At 40.5% G+C, this 21,783-nt stretch overlaps 1 protein-coding gene across 10 annotated transcripts in view; it reads right to left on the bottom strand.

Moving 5' to 3' along the window:
- LOC126086043 (zinc finger protein 605-like) overlaps positions 1-21,783 on the bottom strand; it is a 107,305-nt gene that overhangs the window by 6,730 nt on the left and 78,792 nt on the right. For 2 of the 10 annotated variants that reach the window (XR_007519397.1, XR_007519400.1), the window contains exons 2-6: positions 17,704-17,880; positions 15,941-16,067; positions 15,292-15,384; positions 12,395-14,804; positions 2,091-2,240 (exon numbers count right to left, since the gene is read on the bottom strand). Coding sequence is in view for 1 of the 10 variants with exons in the window: in XM_049902049.1 (XP_049758006.1) it covers positions 12,916-14,804; positions 15,292-15,384; positions 15,941-16,067; positions 17,704-17,718 (2,124 nt within the window). In the remaining 9 variants the exon portion in view is untranslated. Of the gene's footprint in view, positions 1-2,090; positions 2,241-3,943; positions 4,156-7,400; positions 14,805-15,291; positions 15,385-15,940; positions 16,068-17,703; positions 17,881-19,072; positions 19,652-20,161; positions 20,314-20,349; positions 21,780-21,783 lie in introns of those variants that run through there. The other 8 variants (XR_007519398.1, XR_007519395.1, XR_007519394.1 and 5 more) reach the window with 8 other exon arrangements.

Below are 21,783 nucleotides of genomic sequence, written 5' to 3'. Positions count from 1 at the left end.
GCTAGGCTATGATTCCCAGTATTGTGTCGCTGTCTACCATTTTATGATCTGATGTGACTATCCTATGTGCTGTAAATCCTAACATCTATGATGTTAACGGGAGCCCTGGTGGTGCAGTGGTTAAGAGCTTGGCTGTTAACTAAAAGGTCGGCAGTTTGAATCCACCAGCTACTCCTTGGAAACCCTACGTGGCAGTTATACTCTGTCCTATATGTCCCGTTATGAGTCAGAATCGACCTCACAGCAAGGGGTTTTTATGATGTTAATGAGGCAGGATTACAGGCAGTTATGTTAATGAGGCAGGACTCAACCTACAGGATTAGGTTGTATCTCCAGTCAATATCTTTTGAGTTATAAAAGAGAGAATCGAACAGAGGGGAGAGGGACCTCCCACCACCAAGAAAGAAGAGCTGGGAGCTAAGTGTGTCCTTTGGCCCTGGGATCCCTGCACTGAGAAGCTCCTAGACCAGGGAAACATTGATGACAAGGACTGGAAATTCTAATTGACTTGATGGCAGTGGGTTTGGTTTTTTTGTTTTCAAACTGTGAGAGAATAAATTTGTTTGTTAAAGCCATCCACTTGTAGTATTTCTGTTACAGCAGCAGTAAATAACACATGTGGCCTTTCTGGCAATGACCTTGTAACTCCCACCAAATGAGCAGGTGGGACTAGGCAAATAAGGTGCTTTTGGCCCACCAAGGGGACTGGATAGCTTGCTAATTATGTAAATAAGATGCATGGCACAATTGTGGGGGTAGGACCATGAAAATAAGATGTATGGAACCCTAATGAGAAGATTGGCCAATTTTGTCATCCTACTAGGCTTAAAAGAGAGCCAATTCCAGAACAGAGAGGGACTACATTACTTCCACGAAAAAGAGCTGAGTGGAGTGCATCCTTTGGAACGAGGATCCCTGTGCTGAGAACCTCCTAGATACCGGAGACATACAGAAAGCAGTAACAGCAGATATGGTGAGAAATGGCGGCAGCAGAGGCCGCAGAACTAGGAGACCAGCAGGGGACGGCGCAGTGGGCTTCCTGGCTGACGGAGCAAGGCGGTTACAGTGGGTGTGCCGACTCACAGAGCAAGAGAGATGAGCACCTTCGGGCAGGAGGCTTCCTGGGGGAGTGGGCTGTCTCCAGGCACTTGGCAGCAAAGCTATGCTCACTGACCCATGGAGTGAGAGAGTTGAGTGCCTTTGGGCAGAAGGCTAACTGGCAGAGTGGGGTGCCTTGGGGCACTTACTGGCAGAGCTAAAAGAGCTTTGTAACATTCGCCTGAGGAGGGCAGAGGCTGAGGGGCCAGAGAGAAACCTGTCTTGGGCACAGCTGAGAAGAGGCTGTTCTAATTGAAAAACTGTATCCTGAGTGTTCCTGAACCTGAATTTTAACCTGTTACTTCCCTAACAAACTCCATAACTGTGAGTATGGTCTGTGAGTTCTGTGTGGCCATTGCAACAAGTCACTGAACTCAGCAGAGAAGCAGAATGCCGTGGGAGGGACCGACGGTGTCAGAAATGGCAAAAAGGGAGGCATGTTATTTACTGCTGCTGTGACAGGAGGCATGTCTGACCTCCACCTCATAGCAATCGGCCTTGGGCCCTTAATCTTGATTCTCCCTCCCCCTTGTGAAGTTAGAGGAGGTGAGATGCCTCCATTATGCCATTTTTTCAAATATTAAGAAAATTTAAACTGCAAAAGGAAACATTTGCAATAGCAACAAAAATGTAATTTTTAAAGACTTAACAGATATCCAGAACCTAAATACTAAAATCAGAAAACTCTATATTAAGAGAGTATATAGTCTGTTCTCACTAAATTTATATATAGTTTTAACGTGACACCAGCCAAAATCCTATAGTAGTATGTAGTTAATACTACGTAGTTAATAAAAGTATTTTTTACAAAGAATTTGTAATATGGGAACGTGCGTATGACAAGCTCAAGTGAAAAGAGCAAATTATACAGTTAACTTATACAACTTGGGAAAAAAGGTATTAAAAAGTCTAAAATAAGGAAAATAGCCAAATTTTAAGAACAGTTGTCTTAGGCAGCATATTTTGGGGGACATGAACTTGCTACTTCCTACCTGTATCAGGAGCCCAGAAAGGAAATGCTTTGTTGTTGTGTGCCGTCGAGTCAGGTTTCCTAGGCTGTAATCTTTGGAAGAGCAGATGACCAGGTCTTTTCTCCAAAGGAGCCACTGGTGGGTTCAAACTGCCAACCTTTGGGTTAGCCACTGAAAGGAAATACACAAATGAAATATATAAAATCCTTGAGAACAAAAAGTCAGAAGTCACACCTTTCATAACACATATATCAGTATAACCAAAAAAAAAAAACACAAAAAACCCAGTGCCGTGGAGCAGATTCCGACTCATAGCGACCCTATAGGACAGAGTAGAACTGCCCCGTAGAGTTTCCAAGGAGCACCTGGCAGATTTGAACTGCCAACCCTTTGGTTAGCAGCCGTGGCACCTAACCACTACGCCACTAGGATTTCCTATGTCACTGTACAATAGTTTAAATATTTCAAAGCATTTTCATTTTTTGCAGATAGGGTAAGAGAAGAGTATGACTTGGGGTCAAAGGACAATTAAAAGCAAGCTTTGAGTAGGAATTGGGTATGATGGACAGAACTGCATGTCAACTGTGAGAATCATACCTACCAAAAACCTGTTCTCATTAAGGTTGTGGACTCAAATTACTGAACTTCCCCTCCCACCAAGGCCTCCTCCAGCTCATTGCACTGCTCAGACCTATATGCAACTCCACAAGGGACTCAGTCACAAACACAAATGACCCACACACACATCCCACCCCAAACCAAAACACAGAAACCCAAAACAGTTGCCATTTGGACTCAGGGCAGACCCTGTATGTTACAGACGAGACCCGAGCGCCATAGGGTTTTCTTGGCTATAATCTTTCTGGAAGCAGACTGTCAGACCTTTCTCTTATGGCACCGATGGGTGAGTTTCAACCATCAACATTTTGGTGAGTAGTTAAGGGCAAACATTTTACACCACCCAGGGTCGCCCCCATTTATTGAACCACCACGCTCAGGGCATCACCAACCCACAGGGCCCTCAAACAGTACCATCAGGTTTCTTGAACACTGACCACCAAACGCTCCCCAAGAATTACTCCCCAGTTCCCACAGGCCATACCTCAAACCCAATCATTAACCCACCTCCTTGACATGCCACTCACTTGGCCCCAAGACTCATCACAACCTGATCCCCCAGCCAAAGGTCCCCATTACCTGCCCCAAGAACTACCTATTCGCGCAGCACACCGAATACCAGCCACTAGACTACTCAAAGCGTTGCAGGAGGTTTAAAAGGATTCCGTACACCCCCTCCACTTCCGGTCCCCACACACTACCGACCTCCCTCTCTGGATTACGGAGGAGCTGTTTAATGTAAGGGGCTGAATCCTTCAAAAAAACCCTGATTGTGAACTCATCACTGCTTCGTGAGATAAATATGGCCCCACCCGTCCGAAGGCTCTATGACAGACGCAGTCTTGAAAGAGGTGCCATACAGAGGGCAAATGAGCCCTTTGTGCCAGAAGAAGGAGCCCTGGTGGCGCAGTGGTTGAGCGCACCGCTGCTAACCCAAACGTCCTGGATGGAACCCACCAGCCGCAGAGGCAGTCTGTTTTCAGTAAAGATTACAGCCTTGGAAACTCTATGGGGCAGTTCTACTGTCTCATAGGGTCGCTGTGAGGCAGAATCCACTCCATGGCAACCAATTTTGTGCCAGAAAGCTTAATGACATTCCCCCGCCCCCATGCTCTCAATGACTGTCAGTAAACTTCATCCCAGGGCTTTCCTCTCCACACCCAAGCAGGGGTCTTATGCATGCTCAGTAGCCTATGAGTGCCCCACCCCCACCGACCCTGACCACCCAAAAGCCAGTCCTTCTGTGATGGCCTCACCCATTGTGCCGCTTTGTACAACGAGAGAAGACAGCCATGTTGAAGATGTGGTTGTCCGTACAGGAGTGAATGCATTCTCTAGCCAGGGAAACTGGAATAGGCAGGGAACTGATTCCAGAAAGATCCCTGATAGAAGGCTGTGTGCTCCGTGGGGGGCAAGGTAGGCAAGGGCATTGAAAGAAGAAGAATTCCAGAGCGTTTCAAAGTAGAGGCTGTGGCAAAGAAAAGGGAGGAGGACTAGAAGGACTAGGAGGAGGATGCCAGTGTCAGGGACAGGCTTTTTCCTTTACAGCCAGGAAGTCGGGCCAGTGCTGGTGCCAGAGCTAATATGCTACGGGCTCAGGACGCTCTCAGTGGCAGGACCAATTCTGGGCAGGGCAATGGTAGATGCCGGGGCCAAGAGCGCGAACCCGGCTTCCAGTCTCCTAAGGACGCGAAATGCTAGGGATCCTAAACTCAGAGAAAATGGAGATCCGAGGTATCGTATTTTTGAAAGCCTGTGATGGACTCCACAAATCAAACCAACCAGCCCCTATTCCAAACTCCCTCCTGCCTGATCCACATCATGGGAAATCGAACAGCTTAAGTGACTTACCCAAGGAAAATTACACTTCACCTGAATGTCGCCAAACTTCCTGTGGGTTGGTGATGTCACACGAAGTAATTGAGTTAAATTCCTCCTCACACTGGGTTTTGTGATCCCCAGTGTCAAAGCGGAGATTCAGCCTCAGACAAAATTAGCCACCTTAATGTGAGCTGTGGTCAGCCTGCAGCAAAATCTTCTGTTGTGTATACTTAAAACCCAGATTCCTGAGCCCCATCACAGGACCCCTCTGAACCAAAAATGTTGAAAACTGCATTTTCAGTTAATTTTTGTGTAGACTAAGTTAAACGATTTTGATTTCATTGATTTTCTCTATTGTTTTTCTATTCTCTATTTCATTAATTGCCACTCTAATCTTCATAATTTCCTTCCTTCTGCTTGCTTTAGGTTTACTTTGCTGTTCTTTTTTTTCAGGCCTTAAAGGATTTTTTTTTAATTGATTTGAGGTTCTTTCTCCTTTCCTAGTGTAGGCATTTAGAGCTATAAATTTCCCTCTAACCACTGCTTTAGCTGCATTCCATAAATTGTGGTGTTTGTCTTGATTGATTCACCTCAAAGTATTTTCTGATTTCCCTTTTGATTTCTTCTTTGACCCATTGGTTATTTAGGAATGTGTTGTTGAATTTCCACATATTTGTGAGTTCACCACATTTTCCCATTATGGATATAAAATCAAACATATTGAATGTGTTTGAGTATCCTCTTTTGATTATACAGTTTGAGGAGCTTTAACAAATATATACAGCCATGATGTGACTACTGCCATCAACATATACAGTATTTCCATGGCTCAAAAAAGTTCACTTTTGACCCTGCACACCCAACCCCACCCCCCATCCCAGTATGTCCATTCCCAGTCAATCACAGACTGCTTTCTTTAACTATAGATTAATTTTGATTATTGTAATTTCATATATGTATAGTTATACATACTCATTTGTGTCTGGCTTCTTTCGTTCAGCATAATTTTTTTTTAGTTTCATCCATATAGCTGTGTAGGTTATTCCTCTGTGTTCCATTATGTGAATATTCCACAATTTGTTAATTAATCTATTGGTGAACAATTGAACTATTTCCAGTTTTAAGAATAATGCTGCTACGAATATTTGCATAAAAGTCTTTTCTGGATATTTCAAATTATTCAAAAAAGCAGATAAACAGGCAGATAACAAAATGGAAAATAGGTAGCAAAGAGGTCATAATTCATGAATTTACTTTGTAGATCATTATTGCTTAGTCTTTCAATTTTTTCCTCTGCTAAAAATTATCAGGATGCAAAATTGAAAAGAAAAAAATTTATAATTTCAAACATTTCTTCTTTGGCCTGTGAGATATTTTTAATTTATTTCCAAAATTATAGGTATTTTCTAGCTAATTTATGTCACCGATTTCTAAGTTATTGTATTTGTGCCTTGGTACGATCATTTGCACCAAATATGTACATGGTACATATACTCTTAAAGCTTTGGTAAGTTTGGAAAACATTCCATGAGTGCTAGAAAAGAATTTTGCAGAATTTTGTATATAATGTTCTATATGTCCAACAAATTTAATTGTATTGTTCAAAATTTACATAGTTTTATAAATATTTTTGTCAGTTTGTTCTATAACATACTTGTAGAAATGGATTAAAATTCCCTCTATGATTGTGGATTTGTCTATCCCTTTTTGTAATTCTTCCATTTTTGCTCTAGGGAATTTGAAGTACTGTTTTAAGATGAATATGAATTTAGGATTTTTTTCCCTCATTGTGAAGTGAGTCTCTTCCTTAAAGAATTTTTTTCTTATAATCATTTACCTGCAGTCTTGTCATGCTTAGTATTTACGTATTTCTTTCCATTAAAAGAAATTATCCTTTCCACATCCTTGTGTTTTATGTGGTTAGTTCATAAACAGAGTAAGAAAGATAGAGTGGTACACTGAGTTTCTTTATGTGGCCTTTGGCCTTGGTTCTTTGGAAAAACAGTTTGGGAAATTTTCCCCCTAAGCCCTGAGGAGTTATTACTTTGCCCTAGTTCTTTGTGGAGTAGGAATTTGGGGACCTCCTACGTTGCTTTCTACACCAGAGGGTTGTTACTTTTGCTCAGGAGATAAGCTGGTTTCTGCCAGCAGAAAAGGTTATTTTTGTACAAGACCTGGGTTGGTTGACATCTCATGGGTAATTGATGATTAGTTGAACTTTAGTCTGGTGAGGGAGTCCCACCTTGTAACTTATGAGGACTGGGATATATAAATGGCTAAAATGCAGAGGTTTTAGTGGTCTCCTGGTTGATAGGAGCTGGGAAAGGAGCATGTCCTTTGGGACACAGAGGCCCCACCCAGGACTGGTTAAAAAAAAAAAAAAGGCTGCAGCTGAAAGATGTTAGCTGAAAGCTGGGCTGACAGAGAAGCAGAGCCATGTGGGGATCCAGCAGTCCTGAAGCTGAGCTGGGTCAGTTAGCAGCAAGGAGGCCAACATTAGGGGAACCTGATGGCAGAGAGCAGCTGAGAGCTGTCCTGTACTGAAGAAGGCCGAGATGTGTTCTCCATTTTGGGGATGTGCTTCCAGATGTTGATACCAAGTTGTAGCCTGTTACTTCCCTAATGAACCACATACCTGTGAGTATGGCCATGGCAACAAAATTATCAAACGCAGCAGAGAAGTATAGAGTGCAGTGGAAGGGACTGCTGGTGTTAGAAATGGTGAAGAAGTTGGGAGAGCAGAGGTTTATCTGACCTCCACCTCCTAGGAACCAGCTGTGTGCTGATCCTGATTCTTACCCCTCATGAATTTAGACAATTCCTTACACTGCATTACAGGCAGTATTTTTGTTTTATATATCAAAAACTTGCAAAATTCAGACTTTTCAAGCACTCATAGAACATTTCCCAAATTTATTGTTCTCTTATAAATACAAACATATTTCAAAGGCTTTTATTATAATACTGCTATGAACATTTGCATAGTACTTTGTGTGCAAATGTTTCCATTTCTCTTGGGTAGATACCTAGGGGTGTTCTAGATACACCTTGATGAAGGTCACAAAAATTTTTTCCTGTATTTTTTTATAAAAGGTATATAATTCATAGGTTTATAGCTTTACTTTAGCTTTATAATCCATTTTGAATTAGTATTTTGTGTATGGTATGAGGTGAGAGTTGTCTTGCATGTGGATATCCAACTGTCTGCGTCCCATTTGTTCAAGACTATCCTTTTGCAGTGTGATGGATCTCTTTTCTTGTCAGTCTTGTACCTCCCACCAAAACATTTGGTGGGACTATGCGAACAAGGTGCTTGTGGCCCACCAAGGGATCAGCTTCCTAATAATGCAAATAAGATGTATGGTACCATTGTGGGAGCGGGACCATGCAAATAAGGTATATAGAGCCCTAATGAGAGGATTGGTCAGTTTTGCCATCCTAGGATTAAAATGAGCCATCCTAGAGGCAGAAAGGAAGAAGAAGCAATAGGAGCAGAGTACATCCTTTGGACAATCCTAGACCCAGGAATCGGACAGAGCTGTAACACCAGAAACCTCAAAAAGCAGAGGCAGAAGAACAAGGAGACCAGGAGGAGGCAGCATAGTGGGCTTCCAGGCCCATGGATTGAGTGTGCTGAGCGCCTTTGGGCAGGAGGCTTGCTGCTGGAGTGGGGTCCCTGGGCACTTATCGGCAGAGATAAACAGCCCTGATGTAAGCACTTGCCCGAGCAGGGCAGAGGCTGGGCAGAGGGGCCGAGGGGGAGAAAGAGGCTGTCCTGATCAAAGAACTATATCGAGTCATCTCTGATACTGAATTGTAACCTGTTATTTCCCTAATAAAGCCCATAAACATGAGTATTATCTCTGAGTTCTATATGGCCACTGCAATCAATTATTGTGTGAGGGATGGTTGGTGTCAGAATTGGTAAAATGGTTGGATAGAGGAGGCATGTCTGACCTCCACCTCATAGGAATCGGCTTTGGGCTGTTCATGCTGATGATTCTCCGTCCCCCCTGTGAAGTTAGGGGAGGTTTGATGCCTCCACCACGTCATTTTTACATCTTTCTCCCACTGAACTGCCTTGCATCTAATACTGATTTTTTTAATTTTCTTTTCTTCATGATCAATGTTGCCTAGTGTTTGTCGGTTATGTTACTATCGTCAAAGAATCAATTTTTGACCTTGCTGATGTACTCTTATCAGTTTTCTTTTTCATTAATTACTGCTCTTTTCTTCATTGTTTTCTATTTCACTAATTACTGCTCTTTTCTTTATCCTCTCTCTCCTGTTTTGCAGTGCTTTAGATCATTAGTTTTCAACATTTTAATGACAAAAATTACCTATAAAAATCATATAATTTTAGAAATTAAGAAATTGTAATGTTCTAGTAGTGCCTGAACTCCTCTAATGTCAGGACAGAGAATAACCATCAGCCCAAGATAATTCTTATGAGGAGGTCAGACATACCTCCTTTGTCCAAGCTTTTACCAATTCTGACACCAGCCCTCTTCCCCACAGCACTCTCTACTTCTCTGCTAGGTTTGATAACTCATTGCAATGGCCACAAGTAACTCACTTACCATACTTACAGTTAAGTGGTTTATTAAGGAAGTAACAGGGTACACCTCGAGATCAGAATCAACAGGCTACAACTTAGGATCAGGAAGCATGTAGGCACAGTCTGCAAGGCTCCCCCTAAGTGGAGAACACATTCCTCCCTTCTTCAGTGCAGGAGAGCTTTCTTAGCTCCTCTCTGCTGTGCATGCCCCCTCTCAGCCCCCTCAGGGCAGGCCTCCTCTTGGCCATGCATGTGCCTTCATAGCTGTGCAGGTCTCTTCTCAACCCCCTGAGGACAAGCCTCCTTTTGGCCATGCTGCCCTTTTCAGCCTTGCAGGCCTCTCTGCCTTCGGCTTCCCTGCTGGTTTCCTCTCCATTGCTAACTGACCCAACTCATGACCAGGGTAGCAGTTTTGTTTAGCTCTCTCAGGCAGATTCCAAGCAGCAGGTTTCTGCTGTCACCAGTGACTCTGCCACAAGGCCCCTTCCAGGTGGCTTGCTGCCAGTTCTGCTGCAGGGCCCCTTCCAGGCTTCTCACTGTCTTCAGTATTACTTCTAACCTGTGTTACAGCTCTTTTGGGAGGTTCCTCACATCCCGTCTTTCTGCTGCTTCTCTTCTTGCCTCCCTTGCCTTTTTGCTGCTTCTTTCTTTTCTGTCTGCAAACCTCTGTGGGGCTGGCTGCACATGTAAGCAAACTCCTGGTCAGTTTCAAGGCATGGCCCTCCCACCAGGGCCACAAACTGACCAATCCTCTCTTGGTAGGGCACAGTTGCTTCATGTGCATAGTAGTCTATAGTCACTTCATTTGCATAAGTATACTGACCAATCCCAGGAAGGGCAGGCTGCAGCCCAGGGCCAGAGAAAAAGTATCAAACCACAAGCTGTTTACAGCTTACCCAGGAAATATCAATCAATCTGGACAAAGGTAACAAATGCTCTGGGGTAGAAAAGTGGGCAAAGGTAACTCCTCAGGGCTTAGGGGAAAAATCTCTCAAGCTGTTTTTCCAAAGAACCAAGGCAAAAGGTCACATAAATGAACTTACTTCATCAGAAATAAATCTGAGATATCCTGCAGCCCAAAGAGAGACTTAAATTGCCTCTAATATTTGATTAATGTTGTCATTATTATTCAGTTTCTAATATATGTACATATTTTATTCATGAGGTACTTAGTAGTTTGATGTTTCCCTAATTATCTTTTTATAATTCATTTCTGATTTAAGTGCAGTGTTCAGAGAATGTCAGCTGTATGAAACAAGACTTGCTTTATAGCCAAATATGTGGTCAGTTTTTATATTTATTCCATGTTTACATGAAAAGAATTTGCCTTCTCTACTTCTTGGAGTGTTCTATATGTCCATTAAAAAAAGTTAATTATGTGGGTGGGGGGAAAACAGGGTTGTTTCTCTCCAGTCAATGACATATTCAAAACAGGCCAGTTTCCTTGTGCATCTTCTGCATTGTGATTATTTTTCACTCTCAAATAGAGGTCTTCACTCTTTGGGAATCTCAAATGGTGTTTCCTATCAAATTACCTATCTTGGGCGGGTCCTGGGCTTTACATCCTGTTCACTAAAGCCTTGTAAAGTTACCATAGTGCAAAATTGGAATATAAGAATGAAACTGAACTCCTACCAGGATCTACATGTTTTTATTTTTATTTATTTATTTTTTGCTTATCAAGTCAGGTCACTTCATTTGTATAAGTATATTGACTGATCCCTACGAGGTGTGTAAAATAGACCAATCACAGGCTGACTCAACAGCAACAGGTTTGGTTTTGGTTTTTACTACGTCAGGTAAGTTACCTAAATATCAGTTTTAAGTTATGTAAAAGTAAGTGCACTAGCTGGCAAAGGAGAAATGTTCACAACATCCAAATCCAGGGGCTAAGAAGGGAAGATTTGTGTCTGAGAAGCAATGCATTGATAACTGACACAGCTGTACTGGATGTAATCTTATGCAACTAGTTTTTGCACTGTATGTTGGTGACATTCATCTCTTTGATGTATGTGGCTCTCAAGCATGTATCTTTGCTGTTTTCAGTATTCTTATATGAACATGTATTTCATAAACTCGCATATTCAACATAATTAGCAAGACTCCCCCCTCCTGTTTTAGTAGGCTGAAACATTTTCTGTATCTTCGCATGTTTATAACTGGACTTATTAAAAAGCAACTTCAACTACTTCCATAGTATTGGGAAGAACACTCTACACACTTCTTCCTCTGCCCTTATCGACTTCTCTGCAAAGGAAGAACAGTGTGGTTATCATATTTGTGAGTTATCAAAAGTTTTTGCATGGCTGGTCTAGACTCCCTTTTTCTGTATTTGGGTTAGTCTGTCTGCAGTATGAAGCCACTGTCTCTTAAGTCTGCTGTCATGGTGGTTAGCACCAGTAGTAGGAGATGCAGAGTGAGCCTTAACAAGGCATATATACAGACTATTTCTTCTCAGTTTCTACTGTGGAAGGATGAGGAATGTGAGTCAGCTGTTTGCATCAAAGTGTGTCTCATATGAAACTGAGACTACCTTTATGGAGTTATACCCAAATTACTAGATTTTGGTGGAAAGCAGCAGGAAGCACACTTGACTTATAAAAGCTTATAAAAACCGTAAGTCCAAGCCACATTCCCCATCAACGAAATGACATTTCAGTCTTCATTTTCTTGAAAACATCAGCTGTTTCACTTTTTAGAACTCATTTGGAAACAGAAGAGCTGTGATCAATCATCACTTCTAAATCTCGATATTTTTAATGAGTATTTTTTTCTGACCAGAAGAAAAATTAAAAAAAAAAAAAAAGCTTGGCATTATTATTCAAAAGGACTATCAGATCCATTTACATGTATCACCACTCAGGAAAACAAAGGTACTAGGCGGTGTATTGCAGAGTTCTTGTTTAACGGGGAACTTGACTATGTCCCTTACAAATTATATGATCTACGAACTTAAAATACGGACATTTTTTCGGTAGTTACTACACATAAAAACCAGAAAAGGAATTTCATGGCTGACGATTTTCTTTCATTACCCTCTGAAATTTGAAAATTGCTATATAGATATTCTACAAAAACACTCAGACACAAAGCAAATACATACATCTGAGACTGATCTTAATTTACGGCTCTAACTATTCTGTATAACCAAACATGTAACAAAGTGTTATTTACCACATTGATGCTATCTGCTCTTCATAACTGACTACTTAGTGCTATGTTTTCTATGTATATGATAACGTGGCAGAATCAGGATTTGTATTACAAAATTGTTTATATGTGAACAGTCTCCAACATCATTAATTATGTATTTCTCAATAAATATTACCTGATCCACTATAAAGTTGTACTTGATGTCAGAAGCATCCCCATTCACAGGTCTTCAGTCATCTGTATTCTTTGGTACGAAAGGAAAAGTTATTTATGGGAAAGGTGTTTCAGCATTCACAGCATCCGTGGGATTTTACCTCAGAGAAAATTGTCTAATTTACGATGACCTATGTTTTCTGAAAAGTGTTCCAACATGTGCTGCACTCAAAAGTTTTCATTACTGTGTAACATATAATGTAACTTCTCAAGACACGATTTCCACCATTTGATTTATTCTTACTGTCTTTCTTCTCTATAACTTCCCTGATAAAATATGAGGCTACATCATTGGGAGACAGTTTTCCATGTTCACTACATTTAAAAGATTTCTCTCCTGGTTGAGTTTTCTGATGCTTACAAAGTCTAAAATTATTATAAAAATATCCCAATTCTCAGTGTATTCATAGGGTGTTTCTTGTGTGAGTTCTTGTATTCAGGATCTGACATCTCACTAAAGTCTTTCCAGCCCTCACTGTGTTCCTAAGGTTTCTTTCCTGTATGAATTTCTTGATGTGAAGTGAGAAAAAACTTGACAGAGAACGTTTTTCCACACTCATTACATTGGTAGGGTTTTTCTCCTGCATGACTTCTCTGGTGGACACTGAGATATGATTTTTCAAAAAATGCTTTCCCACATTCACTACACTGGTATGGTTTTTCTCCTGTGTGACGTCTCTGATGTCTAATGAGCTGTGACTTTTGGTTGAAGATTTGCCCACATGGAATGCATCCATAGGGTGTCTCTCCAGTATGGCATCGTTGGTGAATAATGAGATGACTTTTCTGTCGGAAGGCTTTACCACATTCATTGCATCCATGGGGTTTCTCTCCTGTATGAATCAGCTGATGTCTACTGAGCATTGCCATACTGCTAAAGGCTTTCTGACATTCAAGACAGACAAAGGGTTTCTCTCCTGTATGTATTCTCTGATGGACAATGAGCATTGCCTTTCGTAAGAAAGCTTTTCCACATACACTGCATTCATAAGGTTTTTCTCCTGTATGAGTTCTTTGATGGACAATGAGGTGTGACTTGTCTATAAAAGCTTTTCGACATTCACTGCATTCATAAGGTTTCTCTCCTGTATGAATTCTCTGATGAGTTATGAGAGATGATTTTTTATTAAAGGCTTTCCCACATTCCTTGCATTCATAGGGTTTCTCTCCTGTATGAGTCCTCCGATGGACAATAAGCTGTGAGTTATCTATAAAAGCTTTTCCGCATTCACTGCATTCGTAAGGTTTTTCTCCTGTATGAATTCTTTGATGTGTAATGAAGTGTGATTTCTTATTAAAGGTTTTCCCACATTCCTTGCATTTATAAGGTTTTTGTCCTGTATGAGTTCGCTGATGTACAATGAGCTGTGACATATGTATGAATGCTTTTCCACATTCACTGCATTCATAAGGTTTCTCTCCTGTATGAATTCTCTGATGTGTTGTGAGGTGTGAGTTTTTATTGAAGGCTTTCCCACATTCACTACATTCATAGGATTTTTCTCCAGTATGAATTCGCTGGTGAACAATGAGCTGAGACTTACTACAGAAGGCCTTTTCACATTCTCTGCATCCATAGGGCTTATCTCCTGTATGACCTCGTTGATGAATAATCAGGTTTGACTTCTGGATGAAAGCTTTTCCACAATCACCACACTTAAAAGGTTTCTCTCCTGTATGAGTTCTGTAGTGTAATCTGAGTTTTGTTTTCTCCCTGTAAGCTTTTCCACATTCTTTGCATTCATAGGGTCTCTCCCCTGTATGAGTCCTCTGGTGTAGAATGAGGTGATATTTTGTTCTGAAGGATTTCTGACACTCACTGCATCCATATGGTTTCTCTCCCGTATGAGTTCTCTGGTGCAGCGTGAGATGACATTTTGTACTGAAAGCTTTCTGACATTCACTGCATCCATATGGTTTCTCTCCTGTATGAGTTCTCTGATGGATGATGAGCTTTGACTTATACCTGAAGGACTTTGGACATTCACTGCATTCATAAGGTTTCCCATCTGTGTGAATTCTGTGATCCCTTTTAAGGTTTGCCATTATGTTGAAAGTCTTTACACATGAATTATGTTTGTAGCATTGGACTTGAGGGTGGAATTTTTCATGTTGAGTGTGGAAAAATGATTTCCCAAGACCATTTAACTCATCGCAGTTCATTTCTGCATAGTTTTTACTCTGAAAATTTGAATCTGAATTTTGTTTCAAACTTATTCCTTTTGAGACACATTTATAGGGTCTTGCTATTAAAGGAACAAAGTTTTTGCTCAGAGAGACTATTTTCCTCAATGCGTTGTCACGGTCTCTGTCCACAGGTTCATCCTTCTCAATATTTTCCTGACAGCAATCATAAACTTGCCAGATTACTTCTAGAAAAGAAATCAATGAATCCTACCATTATCGTGAATTGAAGAGGGATGGAATTGCAAGTCAATTTTCAAAGACAATTCAAAAGGTGAGATACAATCTAAGTCTGAGACATATGATAAAGGAAAGAGATAATACATAATGAATTAATGGACATCGATGTGCTCAAACTTGGGAAAAATTCTGTAAATATTTGAAAGCATAATAGAAGAGGTATATGAATATGGACAAGAGATAGGAGGGGTCTGGATCTGAACCAGAGTAACTATAAAGAGGTATATCTTCTCCTAAGTGGTTCCTAGAAGAGAATCCTATACGGAAGGCTGGAAGTAGAGGAGCCATCATTCATACTGAACACCTCTTGTCACTCATTTTAAGGTTCAGAGACCGTAAGAAAAAGTACTGGAAAAATTTAACAAGGGTTCCAACCCATCAATGACCAACTGGTACTTTAATTCCACTAATTCTCATTGCATTAGCTTCACTCACCTGGACTGCACTGACTTGGGAATTCATTCTCTACTATCCTTTGTTCTCCTTTTTCTAATAGGACAACTGCTTCTGGCTTGGTGGTTTCATAACCTGTGGGTAATCACAGAGAACCTGAACACGATTTTGGTCTCTGAGGAAAATTCCATTTTCAGGGAATGCAGTTGAATCTCAGCAAATTAAAAACTTTTTATTTGGAAAGTGAAACTATGTACAGTCACTATCTGATCACAAAGAAAACAATTTCTATCATTTATAAAAGTCAAAGTCCAAAATCATTGAGGATATTAGAGTACAGGTAGTCCCTGACTTACGACACATTTGAATTAGGACAAACTGCATTTACGACTGTCTGTTTTTTATTTTTTACTACATACAATGTTGCAGTCCATAATTTGCTGAAGTTACCATCCTCAGATGTTCACTCACAGATGTTCAATGTTATGATTTACTGTTATATAGCAGACAATAATGAAAAACTAAAAAAAAAAAGAGGTATCTGACTTACGTCAGAACGGACTTACAGGAGTCATCGGAAAAGAACCCGGTCCTAAGTTGGGAACTATCTGTACTTACAAATTGTAGCAATATAAAAAATACAGGCAATTAATGGGCTTACTCTGAGATATTTAGAAAAAAAAGTCCTTACCCAATGACATCAGATTGCTGTAATTTTCCAACATCACATCCCGGTAAAGGCTCTTCTGAATAGGATCTAGGAGCCGCCACTCTTCCCAGGAAAAGTCCACAGCCACATCATTGAATGACAATAATCCCTGTAATAACATGCTCCTTTTTAATTTGGAGTTAATTTCATGGAATAAAGTATAAAAAACCTAGAGGAACTTATTCCAAATATTTTCACTACAAAAATTATATGTACAGGTTTGTTTAACCTAGCTTTGTTTTATAATCTGTGGATTAAATTCATTAAAACCATCCTTTCTTTATGCTTTTTTCATTCACTTCTTATCTCAATTCTTCATCCAATGTCAAATGTCCTTAAAAATTTTCAACTACCTAAAAAAGACCTGTAATCTATATATAGAGAGCATTTGTTATCCCACTGTACATAAGGCAATGAAAACATTAATAAAACATGGCAATGCTCTCAAGTTGCTTCTGATGTTTCAAACAGTGGCATTATGGTTTAACAAGAGTTATAACAGAAGTAGGAGCCGTGGTGGCACAATCGTTAAGCACTTGGCTACTAAACGAAAGGTTGGTGATTCGAACCCACCCAGCAGCGCTGCAGGGGGAAAACCTGATGATCTGCTTCCATAAAGATTACTGCCTAGAAAAGAGTTCTGCTCTATCACCTGGGTCATTATGAGTCAGAACTGACTCAATGGCACCTAATAACAACAACATAATAGAAGTCTACTCAAGTTCAAATGTGGATGTGAGTAGGTAAAGAAATACTTGTTCTAAAAAAGAGGTCAGGTGGGAACATTGTGTCTATCGTGATTAACAGTGTGTTTCCCAGTAAGTAGAAGAGATGGGGCAAGAGCCTTCCAGAAGGAAGCAGTATGCATAAGGGTTATTAAATCCCATGCTGAGTTCAAGAACTACAAAGAGTTTAGTAATACAGGAAGAGAAGCTATAGATGGGAGGACTGAGGAGAACAGATGCTAAAGTGACAGACAGAGGTTAAGTATTTGAACAAATGTGTACATTTCCTGGAGATACTGGAGAGACACTTCATTGTTTTTTACACATGAGTATGGTATGCTCAGAACCACTGTTTAGAAATTGTGATACAGATTAAATCACGACAGTAATAAAAATAAGCACGGAGCTCTTACTATGTGCCATGTATCGCTGAAAACATTTGATGTATATTAACACAATAATCCTCACAATAACTCTTATGTCAGTACTGTTATTTTCTTCTTTTTATAGATAAGAGATTAGAGAAGTTTTTTTTAGCCGTGCCTTTTATGTCTCCCACATTTCCTTAGGGTAACTTTACTGGGTCCATACTCTAAATCAGAAAAAATGAGGGGGAAGCAGCAGCCCCATCAAAGGCATTTTACCGATCTAAAGGAATTCATCTGCAGAACTCTCTTCTAGGCAGTAATCTTTATGGAAGCAGATCATCTGCTCTCTCCTATGGACAGAGTAAATCCTGTAACTTTTTTTATTCTTGTTCTGGTTGCCAGTATTACCATAGAGAAAAGACTGCAACTCAGCTTTGGATCTTGCTGCTTATGTTCAAAATTCTAATTATTAGCACTTTGAAGGACCTGAAGACATGCAGATAGATCCACCTTTCTGATTGGCTAGTGTTCTCTTCTGTCTCCCAGTCTAAACACAGCCCTCCTAGCCACAATTTATCTATATACATTGTCCAATTTGACCATGTACATTGTTATGAACCTCCAGAAATCTACTGGGAAATAAACAGTTCACCTGGGACTCGATCATTTTCAGCAGCCCTCTGGAAATGGCGAGTACCCCTAGGATCTGTCTGCCCTGAAATTCTGGAAATGGTCTCTCATCAAGGGTATCCTCAGCAAGGATGAATTTCTGGACCTGAGATCTACTTTCTTCCCTTATAGGAGCCGTCTGCTTCTAGGAAGCCAGTACCTATGGATTCAAACCAAGATTTGTTTTTATGTGGCAATAATAATAATAAGTTACTACACATATAAAAGACTGTTTTAACTGAGTTATTATCTCTTTTAATCCTCACAACAACCCTATAAGGTGCAGACTATAATTAGTCCAATGAGCACTGGTAGCACAATGGTTAAGCACTTCACTGCTAACCAAAAGGTTGGTGGTTTGAACCCCTCAGCAGCTCTACAGGAGAAAAGACCTGGTGATCTGCTCCTGAAAACAATACAGCCTAGAAAACCCCATGGGGCAGTTCTATTCTGTCCTATAGGGCCACTATGAGTCAGAATCAACCTGATGGCACACAACAACGTGATTACTCCACTTTAGAGAAAACTAAGAATGGAAAGATCAAGCACCTAGCTAAAAGTTACACAGCTAGTAACTTGTGAAGCAAAGGTTAAAATATAAACCCTCTAGGCTGATAAGATTCTGCTTCGGGGCAGAATTACCCTCCCATCATAAATGACTATAAAAGTAATGGAAAAAATATCTAAAACAACTATTTTCAGACACACAAGGCAGAGAAGAAGAGAAACAAACAAGGTGAGCCCCTCATGTGCTGTAGCTTACTGTCTGTGCAAAGTCTCCAGGGCTCAGGACAGGGAGAAGGAACCCAAAAAGAGTCTACAAGTCAAAGCTTGTGGAGGCAAAGGCAGTACACAAGAAAAAGAGAAAGACAGAGCTCTGCACTCTGCAGATATGCAGATGGTTCCTTTGAGTCTCTGATGAATCAACTATGGGGAACTAGGAAAGCCATGGAAAGAATCACTGGGAAAGAACAGGCAGAACAATTCCTGGAGCTCACACAAGGTTAGGAATAGTTAGTGTTTCCATCAGCCATGATAAAAAAAAAAAAAAAAAAAGAATTGGTGAATTAGATTTCATCAACACTAAAAACTTCTGATCTTCAAAAAACACTTAAAACAAAAAAACGGAAGACAGGTAAAGCCTAAGGGTTGGATAAAATATTTGCAAAGCATATATCTGCCAATGGACTTCTATCCAAAAAATATAAAAATCTTTTCCAACTCAATAAGAAATAATGCAATTTAAAACATGAACAGAAACATCACAAGAAAAAAACCCAGAAATGGTGAAAAGCACACGACAAGTTGCTTTATGCTGGTTAATTAAAACCAAAATGAAATAATCTACTTACCTACTGGAATGGATACAATTAAAAAGACTGATATTACGGTGTATGGACAAGGCAGGGAGTCTAACCAATTCTTACTGGTTTGAACCCCTGCTGAGAATCGGCATTTCTAACAAGTCCCCATGCCATGCTAATGCTGCCAGTTAGGGACCAATTCTGAGAACCACTATTAAAAGCAGTGGTTCTCAGAATATCACACATAAGAAATCACCTGGGGACCTTGTTAAAATGTAGATTCTGATTCAGTATATCTGAGGAGTGAAAAATGCAAGTTCTCAGCAAGGGTTTGAACCAGAATGAACCAGTTCAAAGCCCTGGGAAAGGATGTGAAGTAACAGGAAATCTCATGCACTGCTGGTGAAAATACAAAATGGTACAACCACTTTAATTTATATATGACTATACATTGTAGCTTTATTCATAATAGCCAAAACCTAGAAAAAATTCAAATACTTATCAACTGGTGAATGGGTAAACATATTGTGGTATATCTGTGCCACTGAACATTACTCCCCAGTAAAAAGGAATGAACTATTGATACATACAAAAACAAGGACGAATCTCAAAAGTATATGTTAAAGGAAAGAAACCAGACACCAAAGCCTACGTACAGTATAATTCCATTTCTATGAAGTCCCAGAATATACACACCTATAGAAAGCACACAGTGATTGCCAGGGGACAGAGAACAGTGAATGTGATCAATTGCAAGGGGCACAAAATAACACTTAGGGTTGATAGAAAGGTTCTAGATATTGATTTAAGGTGGTACTGCATGATGATACACATTTGTCAAAACTCATCAAATTGCAGACAAAATATGGTGAATGTTACTGTGTGTAAATTATAGCTCAATACAGGGAACTTTTTACCTACAAAAAGCAAAACAAATATAGAATGTCTGCCTCAAAAGACAGAGTACATATTCTTAAACTTCTATGAAGTTTCAACTGAATCTCAAATCTGTGCCTCTCTTTTTTGGACCTCAGTGTCACACAAAACCCTAACTGTATCTCCTGTGCTGGTTGTGAAGAATTAATTTCACACTGAAGCTAATGCACATATGTCAGGATAGCTGAGAAGTATACTAACATAACTTAGATGCTCTCAATATCGCGTCTCTGGAAACTCTGAAGTAAAATGCAACTCTGTCTTTGGCAGGGCATGTGAAAATTGAACAATACAGATTTCAAGAACAGCATGAAAAACAATATTTAAAAGTCAATCTAGTTTATGAGCTTAGCTGTGAAAACCCTAAATAAAATATTAGAAAGCCATACCCACAATCAACGCCCATGGAAGCAGCAATCAAGAAATCAAACCACATATTGCATTGGGCAAATGTGGTGCAAAAAGACCTTTTTAAAGTGTTAAAAAGCAAAGATGTCACTTTGAGGACTAAGGTGCACCTGACCTAAGTCATGGTATTTTCAGTCGAGTCATATGCATGCGAAAGCTGGACAATGAATAAGGAAGGCCAAAGAAAAATTGATGCCTTTGAATTACACTGTTGGCAAAGAATGCTGAATATACTATGGGTTGTCAGAAAAACAAACAAATCTTTCTTGGAAGAAGTACAGTCAGAATGTTACTCAGAAGCAAAGATGGCGAGACTTCATTTTACATATTTTGGACATGTTATCAGGAGGGACTGAACCCTGGAAAAAAGACATCATGCTTGGTAAAGGATCAGTAAAAAAAAAAAAAAGGAAGACACTCAACAAGATGGACTGACACAGTGGCTCCAACAGTGGGCTCAAACATATCAATGATTGTGAGGATGGTGCAGGACTGGGAAGTGTTTCATTCTATCCCACAGAGGGTCACCATGAGTCCAAACTGAACCAACTGGACAGCACCAAGAACAGCAACGTATCGAACAAAAGGTGAAGAGAATTTATCATATTACAACCAAGTTACGTTTGGGGCCCTTGTGGCACAGTGGTAAAGGACTGCCTAACCAAAAAGCCAGCAGTTCAAATCCATCTTGGAAGCCTATGGGGCAGTTCCACTCTGTCCTATTACAGGGTCGCTGAATCGGAATTGACTCAACAGTAACGGGTATAATGATTAAATTACCTTTATTTCAGGAACGCAAGCATAGTTTAGGAAGAACCATTTAATTATCTCAAAAAACCATTTTTCTATTTTTTTTTTAACTTTTCTGGATGCTTGAAATTTTTCAGTATAAAAACTCGGGAAATTTAGCATCCCAACGCTTATTACGCAACCAAATCACCGCCCTCCTGAAGCCTCCTTCGTTTCAACACCACCAGCCTCTTCCATCACCGAGGCCAATGTTGACCCCCAACCTTCTTGCTACCGTTCACAGCTCCAGACACCGACGCCCACGCGGACCCCAACACGGGACGCTCCGGGTCCGCACACCCAAACCACAGAAGCCCTAGATGACTAACCAGCTCCTGCCCTCACTGAACACACTTCGGAGGTCCCCTCGTTCTGTGGCTCTCCCAACTCCTCTCCCCAGGGTCAGGGACGCGATATGGACCACTCGCACCCTCAGTATCACTGCCCAAAGCACCCGAAACTCCCAGAAAGCCGCCTTAAACAACTCCCCACGAGTACCCTTCACAAGCCACATGCCAAGTCACGGAATCCCCACAGAGCCCGATTCCTAGTCTTTTCGAAGAAATCCAAAATAACCTAAAACGTAGAGTCCCAAAACCTTATGACCCAGAAGGCCAAAAATCAAT

This window comes from Elephas maximus, chromosome 11 (genome assembly GCF_024166365.1).
Source record: "Elephas maximus indicus isolate mEleMax1 chromosome 11, mEleMax1 primary haplotype, whole genome shotgun sequence".
NCBI classification, from domain to species: domain Eukaryota; kingdom Metazoa; phylum Chordata; class Mammalia; order Proboscidea; family Elephantidae; genus Elephas; species Elephas maximus.
This window is presented reverse-complemented; position numbering and strand designations above follow the sequence as displayed.